Source organism: Coregonus clupeaformis, chromosome 30 (genome assembly GCF_020615455.1).
Source record: "Coregonus clupeaformis isolate EN_2021a chromosome 30, ASM2061545v1, whole genome shotgun sequence".
NCBI lineage: Eukaryota > Metazoa > Chordata > Actinopteri > Salmoniformes > Salmonidae > Coregonus > Coregonus clupeaformis.
In genome coordinates this window covers 34,279,514-34,296,140 of record NC_059221.1, presented here as the reverse complement: position 1 = coordinate 34,296,140, position 16,627 = coordinate 34,279,514, and the positions used below count along the sequence as shown (strand labels likewise).

General features: G+C 49.1%; 1 protein-coding gene across 1 annotated transcript in view; it reads left to right on the top strand.

The window, feature by feature from the left end:
* The window catches only part of LOC121545363 (prickle-like protein 2), an 84,163-nt gene that overhangs the window by 54,736 nt on the left and 12,800 nt on the right, over positions 1-16,627 (top strand). The window contains exon 2 of the mRNA XM_041855815.2: positions 12,776-12,959. Within this exon, the coding sequence (XP_041711749.2) occupies positions 12,828-12,959 (132 nt within the window). The 5' untranslated portion in view covers positions 12,776-12,827. The remainder of the gene's footprint in view (positions 1-12,775; positions 12,960-16,627) is intronic.

Genomic DNA, 16,627 nt, shown 5'->3' with positions numbered 1-16,627 from the left:
TTCGCCTGACCTTACTCCATGGAAACTAGCCCCATTGGCATACAGAGAGGGAGCAGAAGAGGGGGAGGGAAGAGGGGTGAGTTTGACTGTCTTCTGGAACACTGGTTTCTTGCTAAGTGTTAACTCGGGCTCCTGAGTGGCGCAGTGGTCTAAGGCACTGCATCTCAGTGCTTGAGACGTCACTACAGACCCCCTGGTTAGATTCCAGGCTGTTTCACAACCGGCCGTGATTGGGAGTCCCATAGGGCGGCGCACAATTGGCCCAGCGTCGTCCGGGTTTGACCGGTGTAGGCCGTCATTGTAAATAAGAATTTGTTCTTAACTGACTTGCCTAGTTAAATAAAAATACAAAAAATAAGGTGGAAGGAGGTAAGAGGGGGAGACTACTGTGTTCTGGAACACTGGGTTTTTTCTGAGTGAAATAATCAGTTCCATAGGGGTGTTAGGAAGGGTGGATTTGGGCATGCTCTTGCCCCCCCTCCCTCCATCACTTCATTATTAATCGGGGATGGCTGTGAGTTCAGCTTCAGAGAAAGGGGGCCAGCGGATGACATTTGGGCTGTTGCTGTAAGTGCACAGAGAGTGGGGCTTACAGCAACACCATGTGTGGATCAGTGGATTAACACTCTGATCCACACAGTCACCGTGACTCTGTGAAAATGTTCTATGCTTTCTACTTCTTATTGTAGCACAGTGTCACAGGGATGAGGTCACATTCTAGCAAGGCCCAACAGGAATACAACAGTTTGTTACCTAAAGATTAGTCATTGTGCATTATGTCTGTGCTGCCTTTGTGAGAGATGTAGGCACTGTGCCTGCTCTAAGGTCACATTTGCACCTGTTTGTCAGGCTTACATTTTTGAGTGCCATTTCATATTATTCAGAATGTGGATAGTGACTCACATTGAATAACAGGTGTCACGAGAATGCTGCCCTGTATTTGCTGTTAAACAACGACCAAATAACAGTATAGTCTCAATTCTCTGTAGTGGGATTTCAACCAATCCTTGTGTAGTTTGGAAGGCCTTCTACCTCAAATCTAATTTTATTTATAGCAGGTATAAAAGGTGCAGTGAAATGCTTGCATGCAGTGGTGTAAAGTACTTAAGTTAAAATACCTTAAAATAATACTTTACTTTTATGGGGTATCTGTCCTTTACTTTACTATTTCTATTTTTGACATATTTTACTTTTACTTCACTACATTCCTAAAGTAAATAATGTACTTTTTACTCCATACATTTTCCCTGACACTCAAAAGGTATTGTTACATTTTGAATGCTTAGCAGGACAGTAAAATTGTCCAATTCACACTTATCAAGAGAACATCCCTGGTCATCCCTACTGCCTCTGATCTGGCGGACTCACTAAACACAAATGCTTCGTTTATAAATGATGTCTGAGCGTTGGAGTGTGCCCCTGGCTATCTGTAAAAAAAACAATGCCTAACCTTAAGATTTCGCTGCCAAAGGTTGCATGTTCGAATCCAGCGATAGAAAGTTGTTTTTGAGATTTTTGTTTTGAACCTTTCCCAAACCTTAACCCTTACCTTAACCATTCAGAGTAAATGCCTAAACATAACCCTAATCTTAAGAATTTGGAGTTAATGCCTAAACTTAACCTTAAACCCTTCGAAATTTCACATTTGGAACAACTTCGAAACTTTACGTTTTGAAACATGGATGAACGTCTAACTCTGACATGAGACTGTGAAAGCTGGTTGGTAAATGTCCTGGAGGGCAAGGAGCTTGCCCCCAGTGATGTATTGGGCCCTCTACACCACCCTCTGTAGAGCCTTGCGGTTGAGGGCGGTGCAGTTGCCATACCAGGCGTGATGCAGGAAGTGAGTGAGTGGGATGGTGTTAGATAGCATCTGTCTGTTGTCCCACAGCAGATTGGCATATTTTTTTGTTCATATCTTTTTGTTGGGTAGATTAGACCAAGAAAGTGTCTAAAAGGGATACAACCAACAAATCAACTCTCCACACAAGAGAAAATGGCCTCTCAGTTATTATTGAAAGTGGGCCTTATCAGCCAAATTAATATTTATGAAGGTTTAATCCATGCACTGCTGACTTATGTCATCAGAGAAGAGCACTTTTCAACATAAATTCTACATTTAAAGTATTTCCCCCAACTCTGATTATTCCTGTATTATACACTGTACCAGACTTACTCAATTAATCCGGATTTTCAATTTTGCAATAATTGACCTTTAAGCGCTTTGGTAATTTATACAGTTGTCTGCCACAGCTTTCCCAATGGCCCAAGGGCATATTATAGAAGTGTTTGATGTTTTACAGTATTGCAAAGGAAGGACACACCAGGCCTAGGGGGGATTTAAATCACTCGTACATGAGGAACCAATTCAAACACACACACACACACACACGCAGGCAGGCAGGCAGGCATGCACACACACACACACATACCCTCTCATCTAGTAAAGTTTATGGCTTAGTGTCTTCACACATATTCTTTCTTCAATATTTCATTGGAAGAGCAGAACCGTTGAAGTTCCTCTACAGCTGTGAGTGATAAAGTGCTGTCAGTAGAGCTGGGGAGAGAGAAGTGTCTTTATATCTGTCACCCAGACATACCTACAGGCTGTGTGTTTAATCTAGCCAGACAGTACTGTACAGGTCACACAGCTCCCAGAGGAGCCCAGTCCATCCTGGCCTCAACAGTTAGGCTGCTAGGTCCAGCATTCTTAGGCTGTTATAGTCAGCATTCGTGTGACACAGGCTTTAGGCTGCTATATCCCGCGTACAGCTCTGTCCCTGCTCTCTCAACAAGCCTGTCTGCTATATATGAAATGTTAACTGTGCAGGTGTCAGGGATATGAAATACAGTATATAGCTTTAAGAAAAATACTGTATGGCCATACTCAGACAACCAAGGAAGTAGTATTGGATAGTAAATCTAAATCACATACATTGTAGAACTGTTTTTATGGTGCAACAACATCCACATTTTATTCAGTTAGAGCACCAATGAAGGACAATTCTAATGTGTAGCTATCATTTAGTCATCTTACTGTGGTGCACGTATTGGTTACTGATTAATGTACAGTGTGGGGGAGGAGTGAGTTATAGGTCACCTTAATAAACATGAAGATTAGATTTACATACAAATAAATAGATTTCAGGTGTCACAACTGATGATGTAGGGTCTAGAATGAGTCAATCAAATCAAATCAAATTTAATTTGTCACATGCGCCGAATACAACAGGTGTAGATCTTACCGTGAAATGCTTACTTACAAGCGCTTAACCAACAATACAGTTCAAGAAATAGAGTTAAGAAAAGATTTACTAAATAAACTAAAGTAAAAAGTAACACAATAACGAGGCTATATACAGGGGGTACCGCCATACCAGGCTGTCAGGATGCTCTTGATGGTGCAGCTGTATAACTTTTTGAAGATCTGGGGACCCATGCCAAATCTTTTCAGTCTCCTGAGGGGGAAAAGGTGTTGTCATGCTCTCTTCATGACTGTCTTGGTGTGTTTGGACCATGATAGTTTTTTGGTGATGTGGACACCAAGGAACTTGAAACTCTAGACCAACTCCACTACAGACCCATCGATGTGAATGGGGGCGTGTTCGGCCCTCCTTTTCCTGTAGTCCACGATCAGCTCATTTGTCTTGCTCACGTTAAGGGAGAGGTTGCTTTGCTGGGACCACACTGCCAGGTCTCTGACCTCCTCCCTATAGGCTGTCTCATCGTTGTCGGTGATCAGGCCTACCACTGTTGTGTCGTCAGCAAACTTAATGATGGTGTTGGAGGCATGCTTGGCCACGTAGTCGTGGGTGAACAGGGAGTACAGGAGGGGACTGAGCACGCACCCCTGAGGGGACCCCATGTTGAGGATCAGCGTGGCAGATGTGTTGTTGCCTACCCTTACCACCTGGGGGCGGCCCGTCAGGAAGTCCAGGATCCAGTTGCAAAGGGAGGTGTTTAGTCCCGGGGTCCTTAGCTTAGTGATGAGCTTTGTGGGCACTATGGTGTTGAACTCTGAGCTGTAGTCAATGAACAGCATTCTCACATAGGTGTTCCTTTTGTCCAGGTGGGAAAGGGCAGTGTGGAGTGCGATTGAGATCGCGTCATCTGTGGATCTGTTGGAGTTGGTCTAGGGTTTCCGGGATGATGGTGTTGAGATGAGCCATGACCAGCCTTTCAAAGCACTTCTTGGTTACCGACGTGAGTGCTACGGGGCGGTAGTCATTTAGGCAGGTTACCTTCGCTTTCTTGGGCACAGGGACTATGGCGGTCTGCTTGAAATGTAGGTATTACAGACTCTGTCAGGGAGAGGTTGAAAATGTCAGTGAAGACACTGTGGGGATGTATTTCAGCGGCAAGGACTGGGAGACTAATAAATATTGAGGGAAAGATAAACAGAGCAAAGTACAGAGAGATCCTTGATGAAAACCTGCTCCAGGATGCTCAGGACCTCAGACTGGGGTGATGGTTCACCTTCCAACAGGACAATGACCCTAAGCACACAGCCAAGACAACGCAGGAGTGGCTTCGGAACAAGTCTCTGAATGTCCTTGAGTGGCCCGGCCAGAGCCCGGACTTGAACCTGATCGAACATCTCTGGAGAGACCTGAAAATAGCTGTGCAGCAATGCTCCCCATCCAACCTGACAGAGCTTGAGAGGATCTGCAGAGAAGAATGGGAGAAACTCCCCAAATACAGGTGTGTAATACTCGAGGCTGTAATTGCTGCCAAAGGTGCTTCAACAAAGTACTGAGTGAAGGGTCTGAATACTTAAATATTTTAACCAGTTTTTCCTTTGTCATTATGGGGTATTGTGTGTAGATTGATGAGGGGAAAAAAAACGATTTAATCAATTTTAGAATAAGGCTGTAACGTAACAAAATGTGGAAAAAGTGAAGGGGTCTGAATACTTTCTTAATGCACTGTAAATACATTGACATGTGTTTATGTATCTGCCATGCAGAAGGTGTAAGAGAAACATGTCATGTGTTTTTATATAACGGCAGTGTGACATGGGGAGCTCACGACAGCAGCATATGATTGGTGGAGAACTGTCAGTGAAGAACTAATGCAACCTTGGTTATGTGTTCAGTGTTTCAGACGAGCACTTCTTCTAATGTTAGTTTTTACAGAAAGAAGAGGCTCTTTCTCTCTCCCTCCCTCCCTCCCTCCCTCCCTCCCTCCCTACCTCTCGCTCTCTTTCTTGCTCTCATGCGCACCCACACAGAGAATGTCAGATCCACATGATGGAAGGACGAGGACGGAGTGAGGTGAAGCATGACAAGTGAAAAAATATACATATATATTTTGCCAATGCATTGACAGCTCACTATCACTCTTTCTCGCTCTTTCTATAAATCTCTCTCTCTCTCTCTATCAATCTCTCTCTTGCTCTCTATCTCTCGATCTCTCGCTCTCTATCAATCTCTCTCTCTCCATTTACAGCATCTCTATCTCTAAGTCTCACTCTCTCTCTCTGAAGATGAAGTCGTTTGTAGTTTTGGACGCAGTTGAAAGAATACTACCACCCTTTCATTAAAATGGAGTGATTACCTTCTTCTACAGACAATGAGATGAGGCAGGATTCATCCCCTCTAGATATTTTCTTAAGCCACAGAAAAACGAAATGTCATGGTGATTATTGACTGAACCTCGTTGAACTTTACAGTATGTAACAAGAGTGGTAATAATGATGCTCCTGGCCAGAGCTGTCATTCATGCGATGCAGATGATGTGTCACTCATATTGGCTATGTGGTCATATTCATTATCAGTGAACTAATGACACATAATGGATGTTATCTTTGATTGGCTGTGACTGATAGACAAGCCTCTGTTTTTTTTTCTCTAGAAAGCAGAACTGAACACAAAACATTTAAAGATCAAATGTACCTGCCTGCCTGCCTCACTCCTTCCTTCCCTCCCTCCGAATTCCCCCACAGCCCTAATGTGTTGCCAGGGCAAATCAGAGGAGTACGTGATGACAAACCACTCGGCATAGTGAGAGTGTGTTACGTCGAACACACACAATCTCCAGGTCTCCCATGAGGCCTTCTCTCCCTCACTCTCTCTACTCCATACAGTGGTGATATAACTGATGCACTGCCTGCCTGCTCGGGCCAGGCCAAGAGCTAGCAGCTACATAAGCACCAGCTTTACCTGGACCCCTAGAAGAATCAGCAGCGTCCATCTTAGAGAGACCTAAACAAAACACAACACCACACTACCTCATGCAGTCTGACTCACTGGCTCACTCTTCAAAGCACAGCGAGGGAGATTAGTTACGTCCTTGTGCTTTCATGGTTTTAGTTATCTCCTGTGGCTTTGTGTGTTGTGTAAGAAGATCTGAGAAGTTGTTTTAGCTATCTGTTAGATTCCAAGTAATGGATGTTCCACAGTGTGTATGTGTTGTGGTGAGGGAATGTTGTTTTGGATTCATGGTTTGACAGATCCTGTTTGAGCCTGATCCGTGACATGTAATGTGGTGGGACTGATTTTATTGGAAGTGAATTAGCTACAGTAAACCCATCATCTTGTTTTCCATATAGACCAACTTACTGTAGGGGCCTCCTGCCCCTGGCCTTCACCCACCATCCATTCTCTACTTACACTTTTGAATGGCTAACCCTGTATACCAAATTGATGTTGTGACATTTCAATGATTTTGTAATCAAGAAATAAAACAAGAATGTGATGATTTCTTTAGGTTGTTTTTCAGCCGAAATACATGAACAGAGGGCACATCATTTAAGAGGCAGGTGATTTTAGCAGGCACAACACATGTAGTCTCTATCATGCTACAAAATCTCCCATTTTCTCCCTAAATTAATTGCTTTTCAATGCCATGTTTCTGGTGTCGGCAGGCAGCGATATGCAGCAGATACCTTCTCCTCTTAATCAGTCATGTATTAGTAATGTGTCCAGCTGTTCGACTATCCAGCCAGAGACCCTCCATCATCTCTCTCTCTCTCTCTCTCTCTCGCTCTCTCGCTCTCGCTCTCTCGCTCTCGCTCTCTCGCTCTCTCGCTCTCTCTCTCTCTCTCTCTCTCTCTCTCTCTCTCTCTCTCTCTCTCTCTCTCTCTCTCTCTCTCTCTCTCGCCTCTGCAGTGATCTATGCTCATCCTAATCCATATTCTCAAGTTGTAACGATCCCGGCAGTCTGAGTCGGGTCCTATCTGTGGACTAGTTTTTCTGCTCGTGATCTCCAGTTTCCCGAGGGTTCTGGAACGCTCCGGGGAGCTCTCTTGATTTCCGCACCTGCATCCCATCAGCAATCTGCACACCTGGTCCTGATCATCACCCTTCTTAGGCTCTGGCCTAACATCCATTCCCTGCCGGATCGTTAGCCATGAACATCACTCGTCCGGGACCTTCATCCAACCTCTGCCTGGTGGTCGGCGGCTGCCGAGCCATGATTGGATCAACCACTGCACCCCCAACAACTAATCAACGCCGCCCGCTCTGTTCCCTGGATTATTCAGCATCACTCTTGAATTTGTAAATAAACACTCACCTTCGTTTCAACTTACCTTGTCCTGGTCTGCTTCTGGGTTCTGGCTTTGTAACTCGTGACAGAATGATCCGGCCAGTAATGAACCCAGCGGACCTGGACTCTGTTCGCCATGCCATTTCCCATCAGGAGAAGATGTTGGGACAACATAGCACGGCACTACAGGAGATAGCGTTGTCAGTTCGGAACCTTTCTACCGGTCTGACGGAGGTCCAGAACCAGCGCAAGTTTCCGGTGGAGGATCCACTACCGGTTTCACCCATCTCGCCTGCCGCGTCTGGAGCTGTGTCCTTCCGTGAGCCCAAGGTTCCGACGCCGGATAAATATGAGGGGGAGCTGGGAAGATGCCGTTCTTTCCTTATGCAGTGTGGGTTAGTGTTCGATCTACAGCCCTACTCTTATGCCACAGACAAGGCTAGGATAGCCTTTGTGATTGAGTTGCTGCGTGGTCGAGCGCTGGAGTGGGCTTCAGCCGTTTGGGAACGACAAGACCCCTGCATGGCTTCATACCAGGGGTTCACGGCCGAGATGAGGAAGCTCTTCGACCATTCCGTCCGAGGGAGGGACGCAGCTAGGCGCCTGTTTTCGCTTCACCAAGGAACTCGCAGCGTGGCCGACTTCGTGATCGAGTTCAAGACGTTGGCTGTGGAGAGTGGGTGGAATGAGGAGTCTCTGCAAGCGGCCTTTTACCAGGGTCTGTCGGAGCAGCTCAAGGATGAGTTGATCTCCTATCCGGAGCCTAGTGACCTGGACAGCTTGGTAGCCTTGTCTATTCGGGTGGATAATCGAGTCCGAGAGCGAAGGAGGGAGAAGCAATGGGGTCCGTCCAATCGATCAGCTTCCCAGTTCCCAGTCGGGTCGGGTGGTGGACCAGAACACGTCGATCATTCTCCACCACAAAGGATTAGTGGAGAGGTCCTCTCTCCCGATTCTGAACCCATGCAAGTGGGGCGGCACGGGTTAACCAAGGAGGAGCGTCAACATAGACGTAAGACCAACTGCTGCCTCTACTGTGGTAGCTCGGGACATTACATCTCCACTTGTTCCCGGCGGTCGTCAAACTGCCCGGCTCGCTAAAGTTGGGAGGACTTTTAGCGAGCCAGTTTCAACCTCTCAGTACCTCTGTCAGACCCCGTTTCCCGGCTACCCTTGTGAACAGGAATCAGAGCTTAGCGATTAACGCTTTTATCGATTCAGGTGCCGATGGAAGCTTTCTTGATGCCGAGTTGGTGGAACAGCTGGGGCTTTCCAAGGAGCAATTGCCGGAAGCCATTGAAGCGACCACTCTGAACGGCAGTAGTCTGGCACGTATCACGATGAGGACTGAACCGGTTAAGATGCTGTTGTCGGGGAATCATTCGGAGATGATTTCATTCTTCATTCTGCCGTCTTCCCATGTTCCTCTGGTCCTTGGATACCCCTGGCTGAAGGAACACAATCCCACGTTCGATTGGGTGACGGGCAAGGTAACGAGTTGGAGCCTTGATTGTCATGCTAACTGTCTCAAGACTGCCTGTCCCCATTCGGTTCCCAGTCAGGTGATTGAGGCTAAACCCCCAGATTTGTCCCTGGTTCCCGAGACATATCACGATTTGGGGGAAGTGTTCAGTAAGCAGAAGGCTCTGTCACTCCCTCCCCACCGACCATATGATTGTGCCATCAACCTGTTCCCTGGAGCTGTCTACCCCAAGGGAAGGTTATACAGTATCTCCCGCCCTGAACGTGAGGCTTTGGAGACCTACATCAAGGAGTCCCTAGCTGCTGGTCTCGTTCGTCCCTCGTCATCACCCCTGGGGGCAGGATTCTTCTTTGTGGGTAAGAAGGATGGCTCTCTTCGACCGTGTATTGATTATCGGGGGTTGAATGACATCACGGTCAAGAACAAGTATCCCCTGCCCTTGATGAGTTCTGCCTTCGACTCCTTACAGGGTGCTACGGTGTTCACCAAGCTAGACCTACGCAATGCGTATCACATGGTCCGGATCAGAGAGGGAGACGAGTGGTTGACGGGGTTCAATACACCGATGGGTCACTCGAGTATCAGGTGATGCCGTTTGGACTGACCAATGCTCCAGCGGTATTCCAGAGTATGGTGAACGACGTCCTGAGAGATATGATCGGTCTCTTTGTGTTTGTTTACCTGGATGACATTCTGATCTTCTCGAAGGAACCTTCCGACCACGTCCAGCATGTCCGGCAGGTTCTGCAGCGATTGTTGGAGAATCGCCTGTTCGTGAAGGCCGAGAAGTGCGAGTTTCACGCCCACACGACATCCTTTCTCGGGTACATCATCTCCAGGGGAGAGATTAGGATGGACCAGGAGAAGGTTAGAGCGGTTCTGGAATGGGCCCAGCCCGGTACGAGATTGCAGCTCCAGAGATTTTTGGGGTTTGCGAATTTCTACCGCAGATTCATCCGGGATTACAGCCGTGTGGCCGCTCCATTAACGGCCTTGACTTCCAGTATCAGGAGCTTCAAGTGGAATCCGGAGGCGGATCGAGCGTTTCTGGATTTGAAGAGGCGATTCACCAACGCACCGATTCTCTCTCAACCGGACACGGCCCGTCAGTTCGTCGTTGAAGTGGACGCGTCTGATGTGGGAGTTGGCGCCATCCTGTCGCAGCGATGCTCCACGGACAGTAAACTCCATCCCTGCGCCTACTACTCTCGTCGCCTTTCGCCTGCGGAGAGGAATTACGATGTGGGTAACCGGGAGCTTCTCGCGGTGAAACTTGCCTTGGAGGAGTGGCGCCACTGGTTGGAGGGGGCGGAGCAGCCGTTTATTGTCTGGACTGACCACAAGAATCTTGCTTACGTGCAATCGGCTAGACGTCTCAACTCCCGTCAGGCCAGGTGGTCGTTGTTTTTCGGACGATTCAATTTTTCCCTGACGTTCCGACCTGGATCTAAGAACGGCAAGGCGGACGCCTTGTCTCGGATGTTCTCCAAGACGGAGGAGAGTGGGTCCAAGACCGAGACTATTCTCCCCCGGAACTGCGTCGTGGGAGCTGTTAGGTGGAAGATTGAGGAGGAGGTGATGGCGGCCCTTCGGACGCAGCCCGGTCCCGGTAACGGTCCACCCGGTCGGTTGTTTGTGCCTGAGTCGGTTCGTCCTGCGGTCCTCAAATGGTCCCACGCCAGCAAGATGGCTTGTCACCCTGGCGTGGCTCGGACGATGGCGTTTCTTCGCAGACGTTTTTGGTGGCCTGCCATGGCCGAGGATACTCGGGGTTATGTTGCTGCCTGTCCAGTGTGTGCGCAGAATAAGAGTACCAATCGGCCCAGCTCTGGACTACTTCACCCCCTTCCTATTCCCCGGCGACCATGGTCGCATCTGGCCCTGGACTTTGTCACTGGGTTGCCCGCTTCTGAGGGGAACACGGTCGTTCTGACTATCGTGGACAGATTCAGCAAGTTCGCCCACTTTGTGCCAATTGCCAAGCTTCCCTCTGCCTCGGAGACGTCCGAGATCCTGGTTAGGGAGGTTTTCAGGGTCCACGGTTTGCCCAGTGATATCGTTTCCGACCGTGGCCCTCAGTTTACCTCTTGCTGTCTGGAAGTCCTTCTGTTTGGCCATTGGAGCTACAGTCAGTCTCACATCTGGTTTTCACCCCCAATCTAATGGTCAGGCGGAGAGAGCCAACCAGAAGATGGAATCCACGCTACGCTGCCTGGCCTCTTCCAACCCTACCTCCTGGGTCTCTCAGTTGCCTTGGGTTGAGTATGCCCACAATACTCTCCCTACATCTGCCACTGGGATGTCTCCCTTCCAGTGCCTGTATGGCTACCAACCTCCCTTGTTCCCTTCTCAGGAGAGGGAGCTCTCAGTGCCTTCTGTTCAGGCCCATATTCGTCGTTGCCACCGGACCTGGCATCGGGCCAGAAAGGCACTCCTTAGAGTTTCGGACCGGTATCAGCTCCAGGCGAATCGTCGCCGGATCCCCGCTCCCACCTATACCATCGGAGATAGGGTCTGGTTGGCCACACGGGATCTTCCTTTACGGACTGAGTCTAGGAAGTTGTTACCGAAGTTCATTGGTCCGTTTGTGGTGGAGAAGGTGATCAATCCGGTGGCAGTTCGACTCAAACTCCCGAGGACGCTCAGAGTCCATCCCACCTTTCATGTCTCCTGCCTCAAGCCTGTTTTCCTCAGTCCTCTGTTGCCTCCTCCGCCTCCTCCTCCTCCTCCTCGGATGATCGGAGGTGGTCCTGCCTACACGGTGCGACGCATCATGGATTCCAGACGGCGGGGCCGGGGTTTCCAGTATCTCGTGGACTGGGAGGGGTATGGTCCTGAAGAGAGGAGTTGGATTCCGCGGCGACAGATCCTAGATGCTGACCTCATCCGTGACTTCTACCGCCTCCATCCTGGCGCTCCGGGAGTCCGCCCGGTGGCGTTCGTCGGAGGGGGGTACTGTAACGATCCCGGCAGTCTGAGTCGGGTCCTATCTGTGGACTAGTTTTTCTGCTCGTGATCTCCAGTTTCCCGAGGGTTCTGGAACGCTCCGGGGAGCTCTCTTGATTTCCGCACCTGCATCCCATCAGCAATCTGCACACCTGGTCCTGATCATCACCCTTCTTAGGCTCTGGCCTAACATCCATTCCCTGCCGGATCGTTAGCCATGAACATCACTCGTCCGGGACCTTCATCCAACCTCTGCCTGGTGGTCGGCGGCTGCCGAGCCATGATTGGATCAACCACTGCACCCCCAACAACTAATCAACGCCGCCCGCTCTGTTCCCTGGATTATTCAGCATCACTCTTGAATTTGTAAATAAACACTCACCTTCGTTTCAACTTACCTTGTCCTGGTCTGCTTCTGGGTTCTGGCTTTGTAACTCGTGACACAAGTATGATCAACACTGTCTTAGGAGCTCAGCCATATCTGATAAATGGTCACGTAACTTAGGTTTGTTGTGTTAGATTTCTGTGTTTGGACTGTATATTAGTTTTGAAAACTATAAAATATTGTGCATTTGAAAGTTTTATTAAAGTCTGAGCCAGTGTGTGTGTTTGTATGTGTGTCTCTGTACAATATTTATGCATAATTGGTTATAACAAATAGCTGAAAATGCTTTCATATATCTGCCATAGCCCTGATGTATGGCACTGGGAAATCTGAACCCGCAGCCTGTAGTCTAGAATACTAATTACTTTCTCTATCTTTCTCTCTCTCTCTCCCCTCTGTATATCTCCCTCCCTCCCTCCCTCGCGCTCTCTCTTTCTCTCCCCCTTTCTCCATCTCTCTCTACTCGGCTAAAGTAAGACCTGTGTCCACTCTAAGTGTCCCAGTGAGGAGCATGTGGTGAGGGCCATGTCTCTGGAGATGGAGAAGAGTGTCACTAAGTTGATGTATGACTTCCAGGGAAACTCTACCTCTGACGACGACTCAGGCTGCGCGCTGGAGGAATACGCCTGGGCGCCCCCTGGACTCAGCCCTGAGCAGGTACACCACCCACTTTCTACCCCTCGTTTCCCCTTCTCTTACCCTACTGACTCCCCCCTACGGCACAACTCTGCCCTCTCTGTTACTCCGGTGTGGATTCATTGATAAACAAGCAGCAGAACTTATGGTTCATTGCTTTACAATTCCCTCTATGAGAGAGAGAGAGAGAGAGATTTAGAGAGAGAGAGAGAGAGAGAGAGAGAGAGAGAGAGAGAGAGAGAGAGAGAGAGAGAGAGAGAGAGAGAGAGAGAGAGAGAGAGAGAGAGAGAGAGAGAGAGAGAGAGAGAGAGAGAGAGAGAGAGAGAGAGAGAGAGAGAGAGAGAGAGAGAGAGAGAGAGAGAGAGAGAGAGAGAGAGAGAGAGAGAGAGAGAGGCGTTAAAGGCATTAACCTGGCGCTCACAGAAAACACATGAAACACAGTTTCACTCATGACACAGAAAGGACACCCCTGTCCGACTCCTGGTTCAACCTGTGCCAACCAGCTGTTAGTGGCCAGGGCTCCATGTAGAACCCTCCACTGGAGGTCCCCTGACCTCTTTGGGACTGGGAGTTTGTAGAGCACCCTCCATCTAAAACCCACAATACTCTCCGCCCCACATACTCCCTGCCACTGATGTGCCTTCACTCCTGTTAGGCTCCTAATGTTCCTTACCTAATATAGAGGTTGTATTCTGGGGTTTTCCACCCCTCCTCTCCCAGCAGTCGCAGGTCACCCAGCCTTAGTAATCCCGCTGCCATCAGTCGCTTCTTCAGGGTGGCAGACTGAACCGATCTCAAAAGGATAGGCTCCTCCCACACCCACAGCCCAGGCTCCACACCCCCTTCTCGTGTGGGCCTTAGTAGCTGCTAGGCCCTCAGCACCGCAAAGTAAAAATCAGAGAGACCTGCTGTACTCAGCCCCTCCAGCCCCTCCAGTCAGAATGTAGCCACCCTGCTCTCCAGATCCACCAGGCCCTGTCCTCCTTCATTTACGGACACTGCCATTGATGGCCCGACCAGAAAAAATCCACCAGCTTGCGTTGCAGGTCTGCGAGCCACCTGGCCAGTCTTGACACAACTGCCTGTGACAGCCCCTCACAGTTCTTCCTGACCCACCTCTCTGAGCCCAGGTACACCCCCAAAATGTTAAGCCCTTCACAACCCCACTGCAAACCCCCTGGAAGCAGAGGAGGGGCCCTATCCCCCCATGCCCTACATAACAGAGCTTTGCTCTTGCCCCAGTTTACCTTAGCTGACGAAGCTCCCTCGTACACCTTCAGACTAGTCTCTAGTGCCTGCATATTCTGACCATCCCTGACCATCACAGAAGCCTGTCCAGCACACTCCCTGCAGTCTCCTGCGTAGCAGGCCCAAAAAAGGCTCAATGGCTAGTGTATATAACTGCCCTGATAGAGGGCATCCTTGTCTAATGCCCCGCCTCACCCAGACTTGCCTACTGAGCCCCCCTCCCACCTTGACCATACATGATGCCCCAGCATACAACATCTTCACATAGGCCAAAAACCTTTCCCCAAACCCAAACACAGACATCACATTAAACATATACTCATGTTCCACTCTATCAAAAAGCCTTCTCTTGATCTAAAGAGACCAGTCCAAAGTTCACATAAGAACTTCTCAACAAGTCCAACATGTTGCTGATTAAGAACAAGTTGTCCGTGATTGAGCGTCCTGGTACGTAATATGTCTAGTCCTTGTGTACTATAGAGTCCAGATGGGACTTCAGTCTGTTAGCGAGGACCTTGGCAAATATTTTGTAGTCCGCACAGAGCAATGCCACAGGCCTCCAGTTCTTAAGTTCACACAAGTCCCCTTTTTTGGGCAGGAGAGTCAGAGCCGCCCGACGGCAGGTCATCGGCAACTGTTCTACCCTGACGCACTCATGCAACACGCAAAAGAAGTCCAGTCCAATTATTCCCCAGGGACATCTGGGTTACGGCCTCTGCCAGTTCATGGGACAACAGGGGAATGTCCTTTTCATCCCTCTGTGCCAGAGAGAGCTTAGGGAGTTCTGCAAACAAAACCTGAGCACACATAGGATCACACAGTTCTGCCCTATACAACTCAGTATAAAACTCCACAGTACGCTCCCGCATCTCCCCCACCACAGAGGTCACCCGCCCATCCGAAAGCTGTAGACAATGCATACCCTTGGCTTCACCGCTCTGTCTTTCCATACCAAAGAAGCAGGAGCTGGGAGCATCCATCTCCTTGAGCATGGAGAACCTAGCTCTTACAAATGCTCCCTTTGCTTTAATCTGGAAAAAACTGCCCAGGTCCCTACGTAGTTCAGCTAAATTAGCCTGGAGGCCTACATTGCCTTGCCCCACCAGCTCTACCTCCATCTCACTAATACTACGCTCGAGTTCTCCCAATACTCTCCTAGCCTCTGAGGATGAGAGAGCTGTATACTGTTGACAGAAAAACCGAATTTGGACTTTTCCCACATCCCACCATTGACTCAGAGACTCATACTCCTCTCTTTGCTGCCCCCACCTTTCCCAAAAAGTCTGGAAACCTGAGCAAAAAGTGGCATCTTGTAAGAGCTTTACATTAAACTTCCAATAGGATGCCTGCCCTGGTGAAATAGACAGCCGAGCCATGGTTATGTGAGTATCCAAAAAACCCACCGGGAGAATGGTAGCGCCCAACAGCTCTCTAGTCGGGGCCTCACCCCCCCCCCCCCCCCAGCACCAGGCAAAGGTTCCTTGGTGCCTTTCACCACACCAGCCTCTGCCCTCCCACCTCCTTTCTTCTCCCCCTTTTTCCTCTTCCGCTTGACACCCTCCTCCACCCCCCCAGTCGCTTACCCTTCCCCACTATACTCTCCTCATCCACTAGCATAACCTGACTAAGCCCAGCCTCATCTACACCATCATCCATGACATGACTAGACCCAGCCTCATCTACACCACCATCCATGACATGACTAGACCCATCCTCATCTACACCACCATCCATAACATGACTAGACCCAGCCTCATCTACACCACCATCTATAGCATGACTAGACCCAGCCTCATCCACCCCACCATCTGTAGCATGACTAGGCCCAGCCTTAGCTACACTACCATCTGTCGTATGACTAGGCCCAGCCTCTGCTGCCTGCATCTCATGGCCCCCTGCACGTTGACCTCGATTTCCCCCACTGGTGCTTGTACTCTCACCTTGTCTACAGCCTTTATGTGGGCATGCAAAGCTCTTATGCCCCAAATCCCCACACTCAAAGCACCATGCAGGCAAAACCTGCGTAGAGCCCCTCCCCATGCCTCACTTTAAAATGCACATTTAACTGTTGCTCATTGTTATTCAGAAACATGAACACTTGCCTCCGGGAACGAAACAACATGCTTGAAGGCATCTGCCTGAAAACCTGCCGACAGTACGCGAAAACCGCTAGCGAACTTAATGACTCAACTCCTTCCTGATGTGAAAATCCGTAATAAACGGAGGCAAATAGGCAACTACCACCCTTGTCGAAGGGGTAGAAAGAGGAGAAATTGGCACCAACACACCCCTTACAAATATTCCACTAGAAATGAGCCTACCCACCAAATTTGCTCTTTTCATGAACACAACCACAGTTTTGTTCATTCTGGAAGCAGAATGTATAAATTCAGCTCCTACCTGTCCGCCGACCGTGAGCAGAACCTCCTCCACCTTAATTC